Here is a 23,365-nt window from a genome sequence, read left to right as displayed (position 1 = left end):
ATTTTGTCCTGAGTGAGTGAGAAATGTCAAATGGCTCAGATTGGGCAGCGTCGATACAAAGATACTGCCATGTCTGATTAGCTGCCGCTTTTGTCCACAGGTGCCTTCTCTCTGCAAGCTGAGCTGATGACTAGGACTTTGTTTTGAAACTATAAATTCAAGACAAGTTTGACATTTTTCGAAAAATCTTCTTTAACCACTGGTTTGTAACTAAACAATGAAATACAATAATCAATATTATTCAACAAATCTCTAGAATATTCCAATAAACGCTAACTGCTTCACACAAAGAAAATTGTTTTTGTTCAAACATCTTAACATCTTTATTAGGCAAATGACATTATAAATAAAAAAAAGTGCATAGAAAAATTAAACCGGTTTAGAAATATGTATACAAATATTTACAAACTCAGGGTTTATTTGTACATGGTAACAAAGACGTAAATTTAAAGATCACATATCTTCTCATTTTTAAGTCTTTTACACTTACTTTAAAATAACCCTACTATATATATATATTTATATATATATATATATATATATATTTATTTATATATATGTGTGTATATATAACATACAGCTTTCTTAACAGATTCTGGGAGAGATGGTCATGATAACTTAAGGTTTTTGACTAGTGCTTTGCATCCTTCATTTCAGGTGCACGCACATACCCACACACATGCACGCACATAATACACAGACAGACGCGCGTGCACACACACAAACACACACTCTGCAGGAAATTAAAACCAAGCAACTCTTAAATTATCATCCTCTCTTTTTTGCATCAGTATTCCCAGACATCTGTCTAAACAGCTGAGGTAGAATCCTTGCAAGGAGTTGGGAGTGACTGCTCTCGTTGTCAGGTGGGTGATTGACACATGTTAATCTGGGCTCCATCCCAGTGATTGGACATGCAAGAAGGAAATGGGATAAAGATTACGTCCAAAACATTATGAAAATTTGCTCCAGTTTGTCTGGAGAGAACGGCGTGAAAAAAAGCGATGATTATGGGCTTGGAAAGGCAAACAGTGCTCAATTTACTCCTGTGTCTGATTCTAAGACCGACAGTAATCTACCATAACAGAAAAAATAAAATAAAAATAAAAATGATTCTTTAAAAATACCTGCTTTAGAACAATTTGTCATAAAGGCTTAAATGCACGACATAACTGCCCCAAATGAAAATTCAAGTAAATTAGTGAAACCAAGGACATCATTTGTAAACAAGAAAAAAAAAAAAGAAAAAAAAAAAGATACAGATGGGGGAGATCTCCTAATACACAAGACCACCACCGTTTATACAAAGCACAACCTTTAACCATTAAAAATCAAAATCAAAAACATGAATAAATATACAATTTGAACAGTGTGTGATTTCAATTAGCCTCGTCAATGACAGCACTGAACATGGACTAAGAACAATGTTAAACAATTATCAAAAAGGTGCTGAGTGTGTTCTATCAGCCCTACTTCAGACTTTTTTCTTGTTTTTTTTGCAACTGCGACATCTGTAAAGTCTGTGCACCCTGTTTTTAACAAGCCTGGTGCAGGAGCTGAGTGCACACACTCAGAAGCGATGCTTTACGCCAGTGCCCTCCCTGATCAAGAGATAAAACTCTCGCAAGTTTCACAAAGATGAAAAGGATGTGTATGTTTTTATGGGTTTTTTAATGCGCAACTACAGGGCAGCAAAGTCTTATTGCAATATGTAATGAGCATCTGCCATAAGAGTAATAAAATATATATATATATATATCTAAAAACTGATATTCACCACAACTCTTCGCTTTTGGCTTGGGTAGTGTTTGCTACATACACTGTACATCAACAGAAAAAAAGGTTTCCTGCTTCCATTCTTATAAATATGACACTACTGACTGAAACTGCAATAATCTACATTGCAAGTCTGCACAGGAAGAAAGAGAAAGAAGAAAAAACAGCAGACCCCAAGTGTGAAACCTAGCAGACACTATACTCCAATGACGGTAAGAGTACTGCTCGAGTGCATAAATTTAAGATACATGATCTCAGCAGGGTGAATAAACAGCTAAACGATTCCCGATTCACAGGACAGCTTAGTTCAACTGACGACCTGTCAAAGCTTAGCACCATGTTTGTTTATTTATGAAAAAAGTCTGAGTCTAAAAGGAAAAAAAAAAAAATCTATCAACAACGTGAGAAGTGTTAAATGTTTGATAAAAATGCACAAATAAAGGTACGGGTGAATGTATGGCTCGGGAACTGACTTCACCACTGCACGAATGGGGCTTTAAAACGATCCCATCACTGGACGATGGAGCAATCATGATCAAAAGTGTCATACAAACAGACACCCCCCACCCAGAAATGAATAAAACATATAAGGTATCCCTCAAATCTTAACTACGGGTTTTCAACAATGAATCAAACAGATAAGGCTTGACGTGTGTATCAAAAAAATTCTGTTGGTGTCGTCCAGACAGATCCAGGAGCCTAACTTGTTGTCCTCCCTCCGCTAAACTAACTGCTTTGGGGACATAGGAACACAGAAGAACCTTGCGAACACAAACTTTTCAAGAACCTATGAATTGGCGCTCTCTTCCTCTTATTGTCCAACCGATAAAATGTCCACATATCACATCTAACTAGCCCAGTGTTACTCCCTGGACTCATAGTGGCTAATTCACCTGCTATGTCGACTGCCCACGTCCTCCCAAAATCCAATCCAGTGCCATCAGACATTAAGGCTTACTAGCGAACGGGATCCTCTCCCGTCTCATTCGAGGGGTCGCTCAATTGAGGAACCGCCGACATCGCCGCGCTCCACAGTTGCAGTTGAGTTTGTTGCTGGCGTCTTCAATGGGGAACTTGTAGTCATATGTGAGCTCCTCCCCCCTGTAGATCTTCCTCAGAGCGAAGATGACAATGTGCTTCCGGCCCTCCACGTTGATCACTCTGGAGTAGCAGTTAGGTTCGCAGGAGTGGTTGATGAACCTCGCTGCGTTGCCGTGCATGGTCGCATCCACCACATCAAAGTCATCAATGCGGAACATGTAACAGCCGATACCCTGCAATGGCAAAACATTTTTTAACTTACAGATGCTTGCTCTAACCTCACTCAACCCCAACCCTCAGTTACTGTACATAACTAACCTACATTAAGATGAAACTGATAAATACAGTGGGGAAAAAACCAGACCAACCTTGCCATCATAGTACTTCTCCCTTTTGTCAGTGAGCACTGAGCGAATGACGATGCCTGCGTATTCAATAACCATCTCCCCTGCTTCGATGTTCCTCTTGCAGAAAAGACCTCGGCCATGGATGGCAGACCTACAGCAGACACACAGGCAGGCTGATTTAGTTCATGACGGCAAAAGTGGTGTAAAGCAACGGTGTGATGAATTCTGCAGTCAACTTGTGGACGAGAAATTTTGTCAATACACATACTACACCCATCTCACATAAGTACATCCAGCCTTCCATCTATCTAATTCATCGCTACCCTTAAGAATTTCAGGAGTAGTACTGACCTGTAGACGCCAACAGCCTCCTTGGATGTTCGTTCTAAGTGTCTGAAGCGCATCGCCATGGGCAACTCCAAACTAGTAGCTCGTCTAAAGAGGGAGCAGACCACACTTCATTAAAAAAGATTCAAATTTAAATAAATGGTGCGAAAGGTCTAAATAATTGGAGGTGAACAGAATTTAACTTTTTAACTTAAAAGGTTACCATGTTGCGTCTAATACATTTTAATAATGCCAAAAAAAAACAACAGTGAATACATATAACTCCAGCAATAAATCAAATAAAACGAGTGCAGTCTGACCTTGTGGACTTCAACAGAACCTCATCTTCCTCATCATCATAAGGCCCATTGTCAGGAAGCTGCCTATGCTGAGAAGCCAGGAAGTTAAAAATATCAAACGTGGACTTCCTGTTAAGAGAAAAGAGACAGTAATGTCAGGTTTAGGTGAGCATCAACTGAACAATCAACTGGTGTACTGAAGTCAAATACAAAAAGTATATTAGTTAAAAGTCATTTACAAACCACTTATAAATCAATTATTTAAAAAAGGACTAGAGAACAGAAGCAATAAACTCAAGATCAATAACAATCAATCAGGGAATCAGAATGGATAAAAAAAAGGTTTTGGTGCCCATCCCGACGAGTGTCAGTTCTGTGTGGTCATATTGGTGTTAATAGCATGAGTATTATTCACCAACAATAATGAAGACGTTACCGAGGGGATAAAGGTTTTAGTTTGTTTGTGTACGTTCTGACTCACATAACACAGCAACAGAAAGAGGAAACATACCTAAGATAGAGCTCAGAGCGAGCACAGCCACTGGGATTGACCGGCAGATCATCCTCTTGGCTGAACAGTTTGAAGAAACGGAAGGCGTGGGGTTGACATCGGTGAGCTCCTTGAAGTTGCTCCAGCAAGAACACCACTGCATCGTGGACCAAACCCAGCATACGAGCACCGGTGATCCTCTGAAAGGTGAGAGGTCTCAGCCTCGCCAGCGCTCGTGCCTCCTGCACCCCGTCTATCACAGCTTTCCAAGCCACTGAGAGGAACAGGTGGAGTTGTAAGTGAATACAATGAACACCAGTGGATACAGAACAAAACATCAAGATACTAATGTTATTACTTTGATGATTAGGGAAATATTAGCCTTACCCTCGATACTGTCCGCCTCTACACTGAACCCATCATCGCTGCGGATCTCAAATTGTAAGTACGGCTGGTCTCTGTTAGTTGGACATTCCTCATCCTTTTCAGACGGCGGTGGTTCGTCGTCTGAGGTAGAAGCAGCACCTGACGAACACAAACACAATTTATACAAATCAGTCTTTCATACTGTTCTAGCAATTCCTCTCATGGTGGAGAGGAGGTCATGTGGTGCAGGTTACGGTGTGGTCACATTCGATCAAAGTACTTAGCACATTCAGTCCGATCCTTTATTTAATGTCATGTCAAACACAGCAGACAAAGTTGAAATCGTTTGTTACACATTTACAACTCATGCTTACCAGAGTATTTCTTCCAGTCAGTCAAGTTGCTGTGTCCAACTGGTTCCCAAGCATGCGGCTTGCCTTGTTCACCCCAAGACATGTAATCCCAAGGCTCAGACCTAAGAAAGATATTTAAAAAACACAATAAATCTCATATAAGCAAATACACACTTTCTCATCTGACACTTGAAACAAAAAGTGTAAAACTCAATTAATCACAAATGTAGTATACTATTTCCCAAACCCAGAGTTGAAACAGTATTTGTCTAGGACATCCAGAAAAGATGCTTTTTATGTAGTAGGTGAGGTAAGTAACCGAAATTGTCAACAGTGCAAAAAATATACCTGGATGCAGATGAACCATATTGAGTTAGCTCCTGTGTAAAATAGGTTACAGCTAATATTTTCAGTTTAGAGATCCTTAAATATAATGACTTATATGAATCAATAGAAGGATGAAATGTCTTTGGGATTTGGATAGTTGGTCAAACCTTTTTAAAACTTAATTAATCAAGAAAACAAAGAGCAGATTAAACTGTATTGAAAATAATTAGTTGAATCCCTACTTCAAACAAGTAAATCTTACCCTGTGCTTTCGGAATCGCTGATTCGCTCCTCCTTTAGCTCGTCCAGGTTCAGCACTCCTTTCACTGTTGGTGTCTTGATGCGGACTCCTGAGGCCCTGCTGGAGATGCTGGGAAAGATGGGCCTGGGCCGCTCCTTGTCCTCGCTGATGGGCTCTGGTGGCAGGAAGTCAACTTTGGATTTCTTTGTGACAATGCGGTCCGAAAGCGAGGACACTCTTTTCATGCGGACGTGGGTGCGAGGTCGTGGTACAGGAGCTGCCGGTGGCGATGGAGACCGAGGAGACACGGGAAGCTCTGGCTCAATCAATAGGCCAGGTGGCAAAACCAGTGAGGAGGGGCTGAGTGTTCGAAGCCCACTCCACTTGGGGGTGTAGTTACTCGCCATTGCTTGGTTGATAATTGCTTGGGCACTTTCAGATGGGGCCGTGGGAGGATCCTCAGCCGACGGTTCGGGCTGTACCGTGGCCTTTGATGACTTTTTGGATGCACTGGACTCCTTCTTCTTCTTTGGTTTTTTCAAATGTGTTACAGTTTCATCTTTTGAAGTTTTTGTACCCTTCCTTGACTTCTTCACATTAACTGATGCCACCGCACCGTTGCTGTTGTGAGTGAGCAGCTGTGTAATTGTGGTTGGATTGTGAACTGCAGGTGTGACTGACGGAGGCACTGCGGCTGCCACGTTGACCCTGGGTGGTGGTGGTGTCATGTTGCCAGCTGCTGCTAGTGTGGCTGACAGCGCATTGCTTTGCAAAAGACTTGCGATCTGAGTGACGCAGTTATAGGAGGGGGAGTTGGGGGTGGGAAGCTGAAAAGTGTTGCTTTCTGGATTCTTCACAAAGATCTGCCCGAGGCGGTTCACCAGCAGAACGTGTGGTGTGGGATCCACGTTAGGACCCCCCACCTCTTTCACAGTAAGAATGGCATGACCAGGTAATGCCTGGGACAACACTGGCTGTTGAGGTTCTAAAGCCATCCTGGGAGTGGAAAAGTTGATGGAGATTGTGTGGCCAGATGGGGGGTCTTTCTGCACCGATGTGGAGCTGTAACCATTGAGGATCACAGGGGCTGAGGTGGTTTGGATAGTGGTTGGAGCAGCTGAACACTGTGTCGTCAGCACAGACAGAGATGGTATTGACGCAGTGGAAGAAACGATGGTGACAGCCGTAGAACCCAGTGCCTGCGCTTGTGTGGAGTAGATGGGTAGAGAGACAGTTCCACACGTTCCTGCTGGGGGTCGAGTGCCTGAAGTCGCTGACAGCATGGGATCGATTTGTGGAGCAACACTAAGCAGTGTTTGTGTCAAGTCTCCAACAGTAGTAAGCGTGGTTAGTTTAGTAGACAGAGGCTCTATGGAGGCTGCAGACTCTTGTGAGGATGTTACAGGCTGAAGTGTAATACTTGGTAAACCTGGTAAGCAGGAATACATCTGCAAGGGGTCTACAAGGCCTTGAGAGGGGTTTTGTGTATCTGTAGACATTGAAGGTGGCTGAAGAAGTTCCAACAAGATGCGCTGACTACTATCAGAAGCATCAGCGAGAGATGGCTCCATTGTATTGGCTGTCAAGTGGTTCATTAACACAGCAGACGCCTCCGCTGATGATACAAAGCGGTCAGGCTTTGAGTTCTGGGGTTTAGAAGCTTCAGACTGTTGTGTCTCGAGCGGCGCGCCCTCCAGCAAAGGAACCATCTCAGTTAAATGTGGACTGGTGTTACAGCTCTCAAGAACAAGAGGCATTTCAGGAGCAAACCCTAGAATGGAACCCTGGAATTCCCCCACTGAACATGAGGTCTCAGGCACCGTTGTGAGCGAGTTAGCATCATGAACTGGAGTAGGAAGCACAGTCTCAGTGTAAGAGCTTTGCTCTTTGAGTGGAGAGCTTGTGGAAATTTGTGGAGAAACAAGTCCCTTGTTGTCGTCATTTGACGGAGTAGCATCGTATGATTTAGGTGCATCTTGATTTGAACCATGTGAAGGACTTTTGCTGACAACTGAAATGGTAACTGATGAAGAATCTGTGTGCTTATCATTGGACGATGCTTTGGGAGACAGACTCTGAACATCCTCTGTGCCGTTTGCAGATTCCAATTCAGGGACGTTTTTCTTATTCAGGTTTTTGGCTTGAATCCGAGTTCGGGTAGGACCATCAACTTTCTGAACATCATTGTTGGTCACTATGCTCGCGTCGCTCTCTGTGCCGTCATCAACACCGTCAAGCTGAGCCATAGGCCGGGAGGACGGGGAGGAGGGAGACTTGGAAAGATCTTTTGATCCAGGACGACTGACTATTGTCCGAGAGAAGTCAAAATAATGATCCATATCATCCTCATCAGAGGAGGTGCTTCCCAAGTCGTCCCTGGCTGAAGCTGCAGACCGTGGTAAGTTGGCAACAAGCGTCTTCCTCTTGTGTACGTCCTGAGCTCTGCCCCAAAATTCTTCCTGATCATCACCTTCCACTACTATCTGCCCCCCACAGTTCATAGCTACACCTTCATTCAGGAGCGTCTCTTCAATCTCCAGTTCTGTCCTCATCTCTTGGCCAAGACTCAAGCTGGGATCCTTGTGGAATGAACTGTAGGGAAATTCTTCTACATCCTTCTGTCGGTCCAAGTCTCCCTGGGGTGAAGTACCATTGGCTGGAGAGACATCTTCGGGCTCTGGTGAAGCTAAGAAGTTGTGCGGCACCTCGACTGAGTCTGGCTGGTTCAGATCAAATGTTAATCGAGTTCGAGCGAAAGACAGACTTGGAGAAGGAAAGTTTCCCGTACCGTCCTGCCAGGGAGACTGAGGGAAGAAAGATGAGGTACCGTGTGTCATTGTATTTCCAGGGCATCGGACTGAGGAAGCACTTCTACCTCCGACTGGGCGGGACGATGGAGAACTTATCTGGTTGTCTGTAGCAAGTGGGAACAGTGGGGAAGTGGGATGGGAAGATTTCCCAGCACGGAGGGTGATCGGTCCAGTCAGAGGGCCGAGAGGCGGGGGGGACATGCGACCGCGGGGGCCTGTTGTGTGTGAATGTGGGCTGTGGTGACGAACCCGTCGAGTCTCCTCCAGATCACTTATGGTTAATATGTGGTGGGGTTTTAACTTGCCTAAACCTGAGAAGAAAACAGAATTCATCAGCAGCTTGACACATACTTTTGATGTGATGGACTGATAAAATATTCTTGAAAATATTTAGAATTTATTTATATTTCACCTGGAGATGGCAGAGGTCGAGACATTCCTCCAGCAGGTCTCCTGGTTTGGGGATAGCTGGGAATCTTTGGCCTTGCACTGTGATCTGACTTAGGGGGAGGTGCCTGGACAAAGCTGTCCTCCGTTGGGGGTTGGGAGTCTGTCATTTGAGCCTCTTGCACTTCAGATTCTGAAGATTTACAAAAACATCCGTTTACAAATTATTAGCATCTTTATAAAACACTTCCTGATGCAATTTTCATTAGGAAACACACACACCAGGTAGTGGAAAGGGGCCGTGAGCGATGGTGTGATTGTCTCCTCGGTCGGGCATCTCCTCAACAGGCTTCTCGGGGACAACGGGCCGCACCTCCCGGACTGTACATGTGTATTTGCACCGGCGCAATGGATTAACTGTACTCCAGTACCACCGAGAACACCTTAGGAAAAAACGAGCAAAGAGGTTTAAGTTTAATGATTCAACGATATCTTTTATTAATTTAGTGAAGTGTGAAATTGTAAAATGCAACTTACTGAAACCCCACCGGACACAGTTTGCCTTTGAAAGCTGAAAGTTCTGACAGCACACCCAGTTTGTCTATCTGTAAGGAACCTGTGTAATGACAATTTGTATAAGCTTATGCTGGTAAATGTAAACAGGAGTGAAAGAGGCAACTAATGAAAAGAAGCTTACCAATCATGACTTGGATCAGCTCTGGTTCCAGTCCTGTCAAGAACTTTCTGCGGGGGCTGATCCCCTCGAAATCCACATACACCCTGCGGTTTACCTCAAACTCTTGACCAGTTCTCATCTGTTCAACAAAAAGGACGAGAAGTGATGAAACAAATCAGAATCAAATCCAAGACCTGAAACTGTAGCCACCTTCAGCAGAAGACAAGTTGGGAGATCAGAACTTACCCTGCCACTGATGAGATGTCGGTGTTTGTAGCAGTAGACCTTTTTGTCATCCTGGAAAACACAGTGACGGGAACGGGCGCACATGAAGTGATAGTTGCTTTGACAAGATGTCAGGCAGCAGCCCACTGTGGCACCCGTCTGGTTGCAGCGTTCACATCGCTAAGAGGGGGTTGGGTTTGATGGGAGGGAAGAGTGAAATGTAAAGTGTGAGTCAGCAATCAAGTAGTAGAGTCTGAGTGATGCATTATTATCAGAGTTTAGTTTAGAAAATACATTTTGGCAAAAATGTACAGATTTATTTCTCTTGTAGATTAATACACATTGTTACACTAACGGATCAGTTTTCATGACAGATTAACAACCAACCATCAAGCGCCCTCTTGTGACAGCACTGTGTACGTGTAATAGAGAGCCGTTGTCCTCTTCAAACACCTCAGCTGACCACAGAGAGCAGTTGACGTGTGCCCATTCATTTTGGCCCAAGTACAGCAACCTGCCCGCATCCTGTAAAAAAAAAAAGAAGAAAAAAAAGAAAATGTGAATCCCACAGTTTCACAAATCAAAGAGCTATGTACAGTATTTCAAATGTATTGTCAACTTTTGTTTGTGTTTAAAACATTACTTACATTAGGTTTGAGGTCTCCATATTTTTGGCACAACGAGCACTGTCTCTCATCATCCTTAGACCATCCAGTGTCGAGATCTGCTTTAGAAAGCCGGCCTCTTTTCCCTAATGGATATGCAAAAGTAAACATTACAAGCCCAATCACTCTGTAGCAATATAAAAAGTTATCAAATTTCATTATCCCCTCTCCTGAAGTGACAGCGTTACCTTTCAATTTGAGCCTGACAGCCCTGCTGGTTTTGAAGTGGTTCCGGCTTGTTAGCTCCCCAGACATCGGAGAAACTGCTTCTTCCTCCTTGACGTCTAACGTCTCTTCATTGTCCTCCTGCAGGAGCCGCAGTGGGGCCCTCGACATGAGCTCCTCCCGCTCCTGCCACTGAGCATAAACGTGCTCTGTTGTTGGAGGATGAACAGCCTGGGACAGCATCCCCCTATCAACCAAAGAATTCATTTTAGAGTTTGAAAGCTCATAAATATCACTTTCAATGCAAAAGTAAAACAGAAAATTGCACGTCACAAGAAAGTAAGAAGTAAACAGAATGCATAATGATGATGATTTGTTGTTATTGGCAGGGGCCATTTATGTGCAGTTATTTTCAATTAAATGTACACATGCATACAAACCAGTAAATGGAAACCATTACTCACATAGGCATGTCTTTGGTACAAGAGCTCCACACCTTTGGGTCTTGGCTGTTGAACCAATTAAACACCTCCTCTAGGAGCTAAAAATAAAAATCACATCGGTCAATGATAAATGCTAAAGCACCTGCATTTCTAAACACATAATGTCACTTTGATGGCTTTTTAATTTACCATTAGCAAATGAGGAAAAACAGGTTGGAGCCCTACACATTATAACTTAAATATGAACAAATGACAGAGCAGACATGTGCTTATGGTCATACATTACCTTTAGGTAGTAAGAGCGTGCCAGGGCAGTGGGTCTCTGCTCCTCTGGAAGATCCTCTTCTTGCTCAAGCCTCTTTCGAACCACCTGAACAACATCTTCATGGAACATTTTCTATAAAAAACAAAACAATTACATTAATATCTTAGTTCCCCCTAACATTGTACAGGTATGGTGGAACGAGACCACCACTCTAAAACACTGCTACAGTAGAAAAAGGAGCTGGAGCCTTCTCTTTCAAAATTCAAAACAACCTTATTTGTCCCTGGAGGGTAATTCAACAACTCATTGAACTTTTTTATGTTTTTAATCAACATTTTTCTTTACAGTATGCATCAATTCTCACTGAAATGTTAATGTCCATAAAGCCTCATTCAATTCAACACCGAATTCAGGAAAATGAATAGGAGGTTCTGTACTCACCAACGTAGTATAAAGGCCCTTATCAAATTTCTTGCCGACAGCTCGGAGGTCACAGGCCGGCTGTCCTTCTAGTCTGCTGTCAGAATCGACCAACTTTACACACTGCGGCAGAAACAAATGCATGTGTGACACACTGTATTTCATGCACAAGTAAATATTTGCATAATAATCACATAAAAGCCTTACTTGTCACATGGTGGATGTGACAGCTGAGTCTCTTACCTGTGAGCAGGTAACAAGGTGCTGAGTGAGGGTGGAGGACAGCAGGCACGCTAGCACCTTCTCCACCCCAGCCCTGAGCTCGATGTAAAGCAGCTCTCTCCAGGCACTGGGCTGGGTTACACTGCACGGCCGACATGAATACACTACACTCTCTGGAAGGCTGGACAGGATCTCGTACAGCTCATCTGAAATAATTTTACACGAGAGTTAAGCTGTGGATGAAGACAAATGCATCTAAAAATCGTACAACTCTTAAGCACCCGAGAACAAAGCTTTAATAAGAATAAACCTTTTATTCCATTAGTTTGGGTTCTTTTCTCCTCAAAAAGATGTAGAGTAAAAATATTACCTGTTAGATCCTCGCACTTGGCATGTACCCAGTGGTTACAGGTGCCACACTGCATCATCTGACTGTCGTAGTCATTGTCCTCATAGCACTTGAAGCAGATTGGACAGTAGTTACCTTATGAGAGAAATAGAGAGATGCTTACTATCAGCAGAGATTGGTGGTGTATGGAGATTATACAGGGCTGACCAACTCTGACATATCTGACAAATTTCAAGGTTGAATTCTCACCCTGGTCAGACAGTTTTGAACAGTCTGGACAGAGGCCTTTGTCATGGTTCCAGTCAGCTTCCCAACTCTTACCCGGTGTGACGCCACAACTTTTACACCTGATGCATGTGATACAAACCTGCACAAAAACCATCAGATCAGACCAGGAATCAATGTGTTCCAACCTCAAACATACTTCACTGCTTCATTCTATTTTAAAGAAATGTCAACATACCCAAGCTTTCCTCTTCTTGTTTTGTTTTGGATAGTTGGGTCCCAGACAGGAGGCGTGATAACAGTTCTGGCATCGTTCACACTCCAACAAAGGCTGAGGCAGACGTGAAAAATACAACATTTACTAACTGAACTCCATGAATCTTGCCAAATTAAATATGACAAAACAAGTCAAATGAGCAGCTTTTACCTTTGAGTGATTGGTTTTCCTGCCGCACACGTGGCAGAACTTGCAGCGACGACAGCACCAGTTTTCTTTGTTGTCCTCTGAGGGGCGCTCTGCTGGTTCAAGGCAAAACTGATGGAAGGGCTCACAACATACTCTGCAATACAGCATCTGCAAAAAAAAGATGTTGGCATAAACAAAAAAGCCCTTTAATTTCTAAATGACCCTGAAATTAAAGTCACTTCAAACATGATGAAATATATGTTTTTTTTAACCTGTATGATATTGTGTTATATGCGCAATTATGTACGAAAAAAAACGAACAATCTTATCAGTTAATAGTTAAGAATTTTCAGGTGGTTATTGTCAAGCAACATTTCAATTAAAGTAGAGCACATTGTGTTGTGCAGTTACCTCATGTTGCCCTTTACTGGCACAAAGTAAGCAGACATAGGGCGGCATGAGAGGCGCAGATGTCAGTATACTCAAACCACCCATTTTCCACACGTTCTCCAAAGTACAGTCCTCCTGAAAATGGGACACATCAGAACATCAACAACAGAAAACCACCTGAGAGAAGGCTGCTCACTGTAGTTGTGTAACACAGTGTTATTATTCACATAAAAACATATACAGAATTCTTTCAAAGTCATTTCAGTAACGAAGGATCAGTGGCTTGACTGTAAAATCGGTAGGTTATATGGTGAGTTTTGAGGGAAGCAGTAAAGACAACTATACAAGTCAGTTATTTTCATTTTGGAATAATATTGACCTCTAGTGGACAATATCAATAATGTTACATAGCTTTATTTAACTGTGTGTGACTTGGTGTTTTAGGAATCTGAGATTTTCTTTGTGATAAAATAAATGTTAAAACCGCAAATATCTAAAACCACATGGCTGGATTTCTGTACTTGTTGTACCCACTGAACATGAAGGTAAGAAATCTGTTTATAATACAACATTTGTAACACACTGCAAGAAAAGTGACCTACCTTGAAATCAACCCTGATTTTGTGAGTAGGTTTAGATGACTCAACGTCTCTCTGTTCAAACCCATGGGCCAAAGCTGCCAGCACACTGGGGGGAGTCTGCTCAAACGGAACCTGAGATGTCTGACCCAGAAAGACAACCATAACTTATTAAATGTGGGCAGTGATGGACCTTAAAACGCTGATATACTTTCTTTGAACTATGCGTTTTCATATGAATCATGGATGACATGCCGCATGGCACAATGCGGACTGTAAATAGCAATGGATATTGTGGAGCCCTGATGCAAGGTGGGCGTTTGGCAGCTGCTGCTCTCTTTGCCATGATCCCATTTACAACACTAACATAAAATGCTGCACTGTTATGTTTAGTTTACATTGTGCAAAATTCAAAGAAGATATTTTGGAATGGGCCAGGGATTTTTTTAAATGCAGGTGATGCTGATCAAATAGTTCTTGTGGTCCTCGCTGTAGCGCTGATGTAGATTTTTAAGGAAGCACACAGCAGCTCATGTGGAGTCTATGGCACAGGTTGGGTGTCTCCACAATTACACATAAACTCATAAAGATACAACCCCAAACAAGCTTGTGTGGCTAGTGCTCCAAGTGGAAATGAATGTGATACGGCCAGAATGATGCCGCAGAGGTGAAAACAACTGGACACATTTGCCTAATATTTGCCTTAGTTTATCTTAAATTGAAACCATGTGGAAGCCACCACAGTATCATATCCTTCCTTAATTGAGGAGTGGCTAAACAAGAACTGGAGTCTCTTTTAAAAAAAAAAAAATCTACAACGAGGCCTGGGTTTCGGAAAAAGGGAGAAATGGGGGGGTGTTCTCAGCTACACCCTACCGCCAAGCTGGGAATCAAACTAACACATTTACATTTGGCGCGGTAACAAGAGGCAAAATTGGCAGGTTTTTGACATGGAACTGTGACAAAGTGTCACTAATTGGGAACTAAAAACACAGTGTGCCAATGATGGCCAGCTGAACTTTTTCAACATTTTAGCACAGCCTGGTTTTCCACCCTTCAGCAGCGCATGTGTGTCAGTGGAACTCGAACATAAACCTGGCACCAATGTACTCCGAATCACCCACCTTCTCAGGTTTACGCTTCCCAGGTTGTACACGGTGTGAAGTGGACTTCCGATGCCTGACTTCCTCATCGGAAATATCTCCCAGGAAACCATCCAGTGACACAAAGTCTTTGGAAAAAAAGATAAAAACAGGTTTCATTAGTAAGAGGCATTTCACTTAGAAGCAAAAAGTATTCTAATGGTTTAAAGAAATGTGTTTATAAAGCCTAAAGTTCTGCATAATATTTAAGCAAATATTTATATGAGGTCTTGAGAAAAAAACGTGTAAATTAAGCATTTGTCCTGACTGGATTCTGAGTGTTAATTCACCTTGATTGAAACGGTATCCAGTTCCTCTTCTCCTGGCTGGCGACGCAGAGCTTGAGAGAGCTTTTTCGTCTAGATCTGACTCGTAGTCCACCAGGTCGAAGTAGACACGGGGTTTCACGACACGCTTCGGCTGTTTCCTTACTGACGGACTGTGGTCGTCACCCTGGAGACCAGATGGTGAGTCCGCGGCGCCCTCGTTTCCTTCGTCATTACTTGAATGACCCCCGCTAAGTGAAGATCGCTGTCGCTTGGAGGCACCTTAAAAGAGAGAGGAGGCATGTCGTTGAATCGCTTAATGTTAGAAATATATGACAACAAGCTTCCGTTCTAAGGTGAAGAATTTACCTTTGGGTGCTGTCCTTCCACTCAGTCTGCGTGCTTTCCTCTCTTCAATTTGATCACATCTTTTATACCTTGAAGAAAACAAACAGAATTCCTCATCATTTCTGAACACTTTGTTTTGCTCCGCTACAACTAATGATTAAGTATGTGTCAACTTACACGCAACACTGCCGTTTTGTATTGGGACCACCAAACTTAGGTTTGTCGAGGCAGTTTATGCAGTCGCCACAGTCGTCCTCGTGGTTGCAGCCTTTGCATACGCCGCACCTCCGAGAGCGGTACCCAAACGGCCCGAGTCCTTTCCGTTTCGCGAAACTCGACGGTTTCTTGACTTTGGTGACCTTTGGATCTGAGAGTCCAGGACTGTCCGACTCTGAGGGAGACCCGACATCTGCAACAATAAACAGACAATAAGAACAAGAAGCTAAAACAAAAAAAAGCCACCAAGTCGTCACATTCAACTCACAGGAAACTTTATGAGCATATTTTAAGACAAAAGCTCCAGGTGAGTCTGTCAATCAGGTCACATCTACGCACCTTTAGTGATGGCAGATGGGGAAATGCCACTTCTTTCATGCAGAGGCAGAGCGCTCAGTCTGGGAATGTCATCTGGGACCAAAGCTCGAGGCTGCCCCAGCACCACAGATGCTGCACGACACACATGCTTGATTCGTGGGCCCCCTGCTCTACGAAACTCCTGGCACAGCGGGGAGATGAGCTGAGGCTGAGGAGGGGGACAAGAGACAAGGGCTCAATTCCTTTACAAATCTGAATCATTGGTCATAAACTTTTGTTTGGAACTGAGAATTTTCTTCAGAAGATAAAAACTCCAAATAGTGGTGAAATCAGAGACAGAATTTGTTGTTGGATCGATTTCCCCTATTGTGTCGACTGATTTGAATACTTACTTGTCCTTGGGGCGACTCTGTCTTTACTGGAACAACAGCATGAGGCTGCCCCCTCTGCTTCCTCTTGTATCTCTTAGAGTTCACATCTCGAGACCTGGCACCACTCGGCCCAGATAACAGCTGCAGAGTTGATGGACAAACACAAGGCATCACTACAAGCCTAAAAAATCTAGAAAATGTTTAACTTTTGTAGTAATGAACAGTTACAAGTCTACAACAGCTGAAAGTGGACTTGTGTTTCATCATGACCTTACCCCAGACGACTTCAGCTGTTTCTGCTGGTCAATCTTAATGAGCTGGACCTTCGCTTTCCTGAGGAGATTGAACATTCTTTTATTTGCACCAGCGAGGCGCGCTCTTTGTGACGTTCCCCTCTCCACAGTCCCGGGGTAATCGCTCTGACCTGTGCCTGAGGTCTTCTCTGAATGCAGCTCTCCTGTGAATGTAAAGTAATGCCAGGGTCCATTACGAGGTACGGCCTTCAAGATTACATCAGTAATAAAACAAATGCTGTGTGCTTGGCAGTAAATACCCCTATTCATTATTTTTCTTACCTGAGTGACGTTGGGTGATGTCTTTCGCCACTAAACTCTTCTCTTTACTGTGCTGAAATACAAGCGTCTTGGAGTTTGTGGTCCGAACACACACAGAAACTTTCCTTACTACTCCCGGACTATCAAGGTCTTCAATCTTGAGCTTGGACTTTTCAACGTTTGTACTCCGCTGCCTGAGGCTGATGCTCATGGCCTCATCATCCAGTCCTTCTGCTAAATCCACAGGGGGCGGAAGAGGTTTACTCACGCTGTCCATCTCGGTTGTATTTTTGCTTTTGGGAAGAACCGAGTGCATCTTCTTCAGCCTTTGATAAATCTTGAGTTGAGCCGTTTGTTTATTAAACTTTAGGGAGCTTTTCTTTTTCTGAGGATCCAGGAGGTCAGTGGACAGTTCTGTGGGCTTATCAACTGGTGCTGATAAGAACAGATCCTCACATTTGTTCTCTGGAGATTTTTCCAGTGTATACATTTCCTCGCTAGACTCCTCTGACATATTCCACTTGAAGCTGGAGTTCTTCATAAAAGACCTCCTCTTTTCACTTTTGCTGCTTTTTCTCTCAGAGAACAGGCTGTCAGCCAAATCAAGGTTGTCATCTAGATCCTGAGCTGAAAACAGATCGACATCCAGTTGCGCTTCACTCAATAGGTCCTCATCTTCGACCGGCAGGATAGGGGATATTGCTCTGTCCGTCCCATCGTCTCGCCTCTTTCCAGGACGTATTTGCAAACCCAATTGTAGACCCTTCTTTGGAGAGTTTCTTCGAGGCAATACAGACATTCCAGCGTCATCCATAAACCTTTGCGGGGTCTTTATGACTCGAGAGGATCTAGCACTTACGACAGGCATAATGAAGTGCTTGATGTTTTTTACAAACTTTGATTTGCCAGGCTGGGTATCGACAACATCTGCCTGCCCCCCATCAACTAACGTGTCTGTTTCTTCTTGCTTTAGATCATCTTTTTCAAACCCAATTTCTAGCAGCTTAGAAATTATTTTAGATTGTGGTTCTGGCCTTTTAGACCCGAAAAACTTTAGGCCCGACTGTGTCTTTTTGTATTTTTTATGCACTCCAATCAGTCTGGCGCTCAGGGCTGGTGTGGTAGCTGCCAATGGGGTGGAAATGTCACCATCCTCTTCAACTGTTTTCTGACCGTCGGATAATTTAAGTGGAGCAAACTTCCCGTCTCTGCTTCTGTGCCTGTGTTTTTGACGTTGCCCAATCAAAATTTTCCGTCTCTTTTTTGCTTTTTTGAGAGATCTCTTTTTTAGGCGCAGTGATTTTGCGTCACGTGCATGACTTTCGGACACTAATGATGGTTGGCTTTCGGACACCAAAGAATGTTGATTATCTATCAACTGAATTTCTGTTTCCTCTTTAACCGGTGACTGTATAAGCTCTTCTTCCACTGACACAGAGATCTGTGTTGCCTCTGACTGGGTGCAATCCTTTGCTTCTGGCTGACTTGCCTCTGGTTCTAAAGGTGTAGTAGACGTATCCTCCTTTTCTATCACAGACTCTGTGATAGTAGCTTCAACTGTAGCCAACTCTGTGTTGACAGGGATTTCAGGGGAGATGACAGCTTTCTTCGTTTGGGCAGACTTCTTTTTTCGTAATTTATTATTTCTACTTCTTTTAGGTTTGGAAGGCACAGGCAATGGTTTGGCCTCTGTAATCTGTGGTTCGACCTCATTCTTTACCGTCTGTTGAGAGATTTCAACTGGTGGCTGTGAGGGATCACCAGCAATCTTTGGGGGATCCTCTTCAGGAACTTTCGTGGTGTTTACAATCGTCACCTTCGGGGGCTCCTCAGCCAAAACCTGACTAGAGTTTTCAGGAAGAACATTTGTAGCTGAATCTTCAGTTGAAACCTGAGAAGAATCTTCAATGTGCACAAGCGGAGCTGCGTCCTCCTGTGGAATCGTTCTGAGTCTTCGTTTCGGAGTGGTCACTGGTTTATGACTGACAGACTTTGTTTGTATTGAATCAATGCTTGACGTCCTCCTCCTTAGTCTCCTAGTTGGGTTGACGACCGTATCCGGACACGATGACTTATCCTCACTGACTTCATTTGGATCTTTGAGAACATCTTCGTTCTTTTCAGACACAGGACTGACTTGCTGAATTAAAAATGATGGCTTTGAGCTTTTATGTTTACCAGGAGAGGATACCTTTTTGATCTGAAGAGGTGGGACAATTTTCCCGCAATCCGTCTTATTTATTTCTGCAGGAGGAACTTCAGGTACCTGTTCCACTTCAACTTCCACATGCAAAGTGGACTTTTCCTCGGATGATATGCCGGCTTTTCTTGGAGAACACTCGCTGTCCATGCTTTTACTCTCTTGTGGGGCCGAGTTGTCCGGTTTAGATTTTTTATCCATTCCATTCAAAGTCTTGTTGACACTTGTGTCACAAAAAGTGGACTGATCCACTTCCCTCACATTCTTCTCCGGAGCTTTGTCAGTGTTTTCAGTCCCCCGTGTCTGACCTCCTCCCTTCACTAATGTTAAAGTCCAGACAAATTTTTTGCGTTTTTTCTTTCGAGTCGAATTCTTCCCACTGGCCTGTGCATCAAATTTTGGGTTTCTGATCTTTTTCAGTTTTAAACTTGGGACTCTCATGTCCTCTTTTTTCAGAGACAAACTGCCACCGAGCTGTGCAGCTGAATTATCAGTCTCTGTGGATGATGGATCATGGCTTTCTGGCACTGTTACATCCTTATTAAGCCTCTTGCTTTGCCTTCGTCTGTCACCTCTCGAAGATGGTTTGGCCTCCGCGGTTTTAGAAACTTCTGTTTTTGACTCCACCAGAATGTCATCACTTTTGCTCAGATTCTCTGGTTCAGCTGCACTTGTAGAGAGGGGGTTAGTGACTCGGTGGCTCCTGCGAACTCCTAGTTGATTAACTTCAGAACTCTGTTCTGTTGCAATTTCTTTCTGCTTTAATTTCTTTGCATTTGTTTTTGGCTCTTTAGTCCGACTCTCCATTGCAGTGACAAGTCGACCAACTACGTTTCCCTCTTTCGATTTTTGGTCATCACTCACAACTTTGGCGCTGGTCTGGCTGACAGGCTCTGTTGTCTTTGAGGCAGATCTCCCGCGCCTTCTTGCAGGTACAGTCTCCTCTCCCTGATCCTCGGTGACAGGTTTATCCTCAAGTGGTTCAGTTTTTAATTTGACATGAGCACTTGAAATCTGGTCGCCCTGAATGTCCTTGGTTTTAGACTGATCCTGAATTCCTTTTATCTTCAGCTTCTTCACAGATTTTTTCTGTGAAGCAGGTTCCTTTACAGTTTTCATTTTCTTTTTGGCCACCAATTTTATAGTAATCCTTGGTGCTGCTGATGAGGCTCCGCTTTTAGTGGACTGTCGATCCAAGGTGTTTTTTCCTTTCGAACCTTTCCTGCAATCCTTTGCAGGCTTTGCCTCAGGAGATAAGACGGGAACTTCCTCCAGTGATTTTATTTCTTTTACAGGATCAGGTGGGGTTAGAGCGGCCTCCACTGCTGGCATTTTAAGTGGCAGCTTCTCACTTTGTCGTTTAGTTTTTGTGTTGACAGCATCACCTACAAAACAAAGACACATTAAATACTACAGAACCATAGCTCCTCGACTGCAGTCAAAACTACAGTTAAGTAGAAAACAAGCTTCTTATACATCATATTGAATGATTACAAGCTGTGTCGTGAGTGAATAACACCAAACATGTCATGTAGTGCCGTGATGTGCTGTTATTTACCTTTGGAAGGGTTTTGTCGAGACCATGCAGGCCCTTTGGGACCTTTTCTATCAGCTTCAAATCCTCTGAAGTCATCTCCCTTGAGAAATAAAAACAGGCAATTAAGACTTGATGTAACTTGACTCCACTCTGCTGATAGCTGCTAAAGTATATTTTTAAAAAAAACATTACAGTAACTACATCCACCGCACAGACCAAGTTAACAGAGTTCAATGCGGGAATATTTGTATAAAAAAAATTGGGTGAAATACTATGGCTGAGAATAATAATAATAATGACAAGAAAAACATAAAATAACATCAATGACACACAATGGACAATTGTTTTCATTGATTCACATTCAACCAACTATTTGCATTCACCCAACACAACTTATAAACACAAAAAGGATCTGCATTAGAATAAAACCAAAATGCATTAGCTGTCTATGGGGGAAACTTTGCATGATGCAGATGTATGATACCTGCAAGATCTGAGCTCTACAACCCTCGTATGAATCACACTTGGGCGTTTAAGATGAGGCGTCTGCAGTCACCTCGCTCTCAAAGTACTGAACCGCTACTTCATGCATGGAGCTGGGACATGAAAGTCTACGAGCAGCTCCACTGGTGTGAATGGGGATCGGAACAGTAACGACTACATGTGCATCAACGTGAAGCTTTTCAGTTCTACCAGCAAGGCTGCAAGTGGCACTGGCACACTCCTGCACCACCATTAAACCTGTGGCAACATACGCTAGCAGTTAGCCCTCCCCTGCCCTCGAATACATTTAAACTCTTCTGTCAACCGAAAAGCTACCAAGCCACAATCAAAACTTGCTCATCCGAGTGTCTGTGTGTCTCGGGGACGTTCGGTAGACGTGTAGTAGTTTATTCGGTCTTATTAAAACTAGCTACGCTCACAACTCTGCTCGCATCTGGGCAGCGTTTTTAACACAGAGCAGTTAGCATTTAGCCGCTCCGCAGGAGGAGCTAGCCTTCCCGTTCTTTGTGTTCGCTAATGTTAGCTAGCTGCTACTCTGGCCCGATAACGAGCGGGCCACACTTGAAATAACTGCGGTCCTTGTTTACAAATGGACTAGCTCACTACCTGGATTTAGAATAAATACACAATACCCCCGTTTCCCTCCTGTTAAGAGTTTTAATGTCCGTAAGAGCAACCGAGGGACAGAACTGGTGTAAGTTTGCAGTGCTCCGCTGCTTTGTTGAAGTGGGATAGTGCTGCGACTGTGAATTAAATGTCAGCTGCACTGGGCTAACATCAGCTAGCATGTAATGGTAGCTCACCAAGCTTAAGTTAACGTTAGCCTAGCAGAGGGATGTTGACATTTCTCCATGGCACCAATCAGTCACAGCGCTGTGGACAGCACTCACTCGCACACATTTAACGATCACACAAAATGGGAGAAGATGAAATAAAGATACTAACTCCTGGCTCGGTTTGGGACCTCACCTCTTCACTCCCACTAGAGCTGTACCCAGCCTGGCCAAGGACCTGGTGGCTCGCCTCTATCCCGAGCAAGCGCAAGTGAGACTGGTCATCGTTTAACGAGAGGACCATGTTTGCGGGCCTTGGCCCTCCGTTACTCACATCATCAGCTTCTAAGCCTGATCGTCCGAGTTGCCACCGCTTCTCGGAGCGCAAACGACTGCGTGACGACCAAGGCCGACCGGGGAAACGACCTCTGGCCGTAGCGGTTCCACCTTGGCCTCCTACGGCAGCCGCGGTTGCTGATCCGCATCCCGCTGCCGCCATCATTGCTTCAACAACAACACACACCGACGGCTAGCAGCTCGACCAGAGACAAGAGGGAAGGCGCGAGATGGGAGGGGGGCCGCAATGCTGCAAGGGAAAGCGAGTCTTCTCGGTGAGGCGCCACCGGCAGGAAGAAGAGGAGGGTTGACCTCTGGTGGCTGTACGTCAAACTGCCATTCGGAAATGTAAGACGTCCATAGATTGATATATGATACTACTACTACTACTACTACTACTTCTACTACTACTACTACTACTACTTCTTCTACTTCTTCTACTACTACTACTAATACTAATAATAATAATAATAATAATAATAATAATAATAATAATAATAATAACAAATAGAAAATTCCTCCCTAGAAATTTTTTATGTGACTGTTTCAGTTTGAGAGAGAGAGAGAGAGAGAGAGAGAGAGAGAGAGAGAGACTAGCTGGTTTGAGAGAGAGAGAGAGAGAGAGAGAGAGAGAGAGAGAGAATGAGATACTGAGCGGGTCTACTGGCCCGCTTGAAAAAGGGTTTTAAGAACCAGACAGATTTCAAATAATAAACAGAATTGTTCTGTCTTTATAATATATGTGTGTGTGTGTGTGTGTGTGTGTGTGTGTGTGTGTGTGTGTGTGTGTGTGTGTGTGTGTGTGTGTGTGTGTGTTATAAGGAAATTAATATATATATGTTATAAGTAAATAAATATATAATAATAAATAATACATGTAATAAAGCTTATCATCTTTCAATATCCAACTTGTTGGTATGATAATCGCACGGATGAAAAAGCGACTTAGAAATCCCCCATGACAATAAACTGGAAAAATGAGCAGGCTTTGACAATAAACAACTCAA

At 43.5% G+C, this 23,365-nt stretch overlaps 1 protein-coding gene across 6 annotated transcripts; it reads right to left on the bottom strand.

The window, feature by feature from the left end:
* Window positions 1–146: 146 nt before the first annotated feature.
* On the bottom strand, window positions 147–22,596 carry kmt2bb (lysine (K)-specific methyltransferase 2Bb). Of its 6 annotated transcripts, none has more exons than XM_034610552.1 (37): window positions 22,195–22,596; window positions 20,767–20,845; window positions 17,030–20,593; window positions 16,730–16,911; window positions 16,476–16,595; window positions 16,105–16,291; window positions 15,727–15,958; window positions 15,571–15,638; window positions 15,226–15,483; window positions 14,918–15,024; window positions 13,818–13,943; window positions 13,237–13,350; window positions 12,847–12,993; window positions 12,658–12,750; window positions 12,444–12,561; window positions 12,216–12,329; window positions 11,867–12,051; window positions 11,645–11,746; window positions 11,225–11,335; window positions 10,960–11,036; window positions 10,519–10,742; window positions 10,313–10,416; window positions 10,053–10,190; window positions 9,687–9,845; window positions 9,462–9,579; window positions 9,302–9,380; window positions 9,047–9,207; window positions 8,790–8,957; window positions 7,738–8,688; window positions 5,589–7,707; window positions 5,021–5,121; window positions 4,668–4,805; window positions 4,302–4,554; window positions 3,812–3,919; window positions 3,516–3,599; window positions 3,186–3,315; window positions 147–3,050 (listed from the first exon to the last, which is right to left on the bottom strand). In XM_034610552.1, exons 1-37 carry the CDS (start codon window positions 22,522–22,524, stop codon window positions 2,775–2,777), a joined length of 11,625 nt encoding a protein of 3,874 aa, XP_034466443.1. In that variant the 5' UTR covers window positions 22,525–22,596; the 3' UTR covers window positions 147–2,774. The 6 variants fall into 6 exon arrangements, with proteins under 6 accessions (XP_034466443.1, XP_034466442.1, XP_034466445.1 ...); XM_034610551.1 differs by having other exon boundaries at window positions 5,589–8,688; window positions 17,030–19,709; window positions 19,740–20,593; XM_034610554.1 differs by having other exon boundaries at window positions 5,589–8,688; window positions 17,030–19,659; window positions 19,702–20,593; window positions 22,195–22,595.
* Window positions 22,597–23,365: the final 769 nt, after the last annotated feature.

Source organism: Hippoglossus hippoglossus, chromosome 16 (genome assembly GCF_009819705.1).
Source record: "Hippoglossus hippoglossus isolate fHipHip1 chromosome 16, fHipHip1.pri, whole genome shotgun sequence".
Taxonomy (NCBI): Eukaryota; Metazoa; Chordata; class Actinopteri; order Pleuronectiformes; family Pleuronectidae; genus Hippoglossus; species Hippoglossus hippoglossus.
The sequence above is the reverse complement of the archived record's forward strand: the minus strand, read 5'-3'. Positions and strand labels throughout refer to the sequence as shown.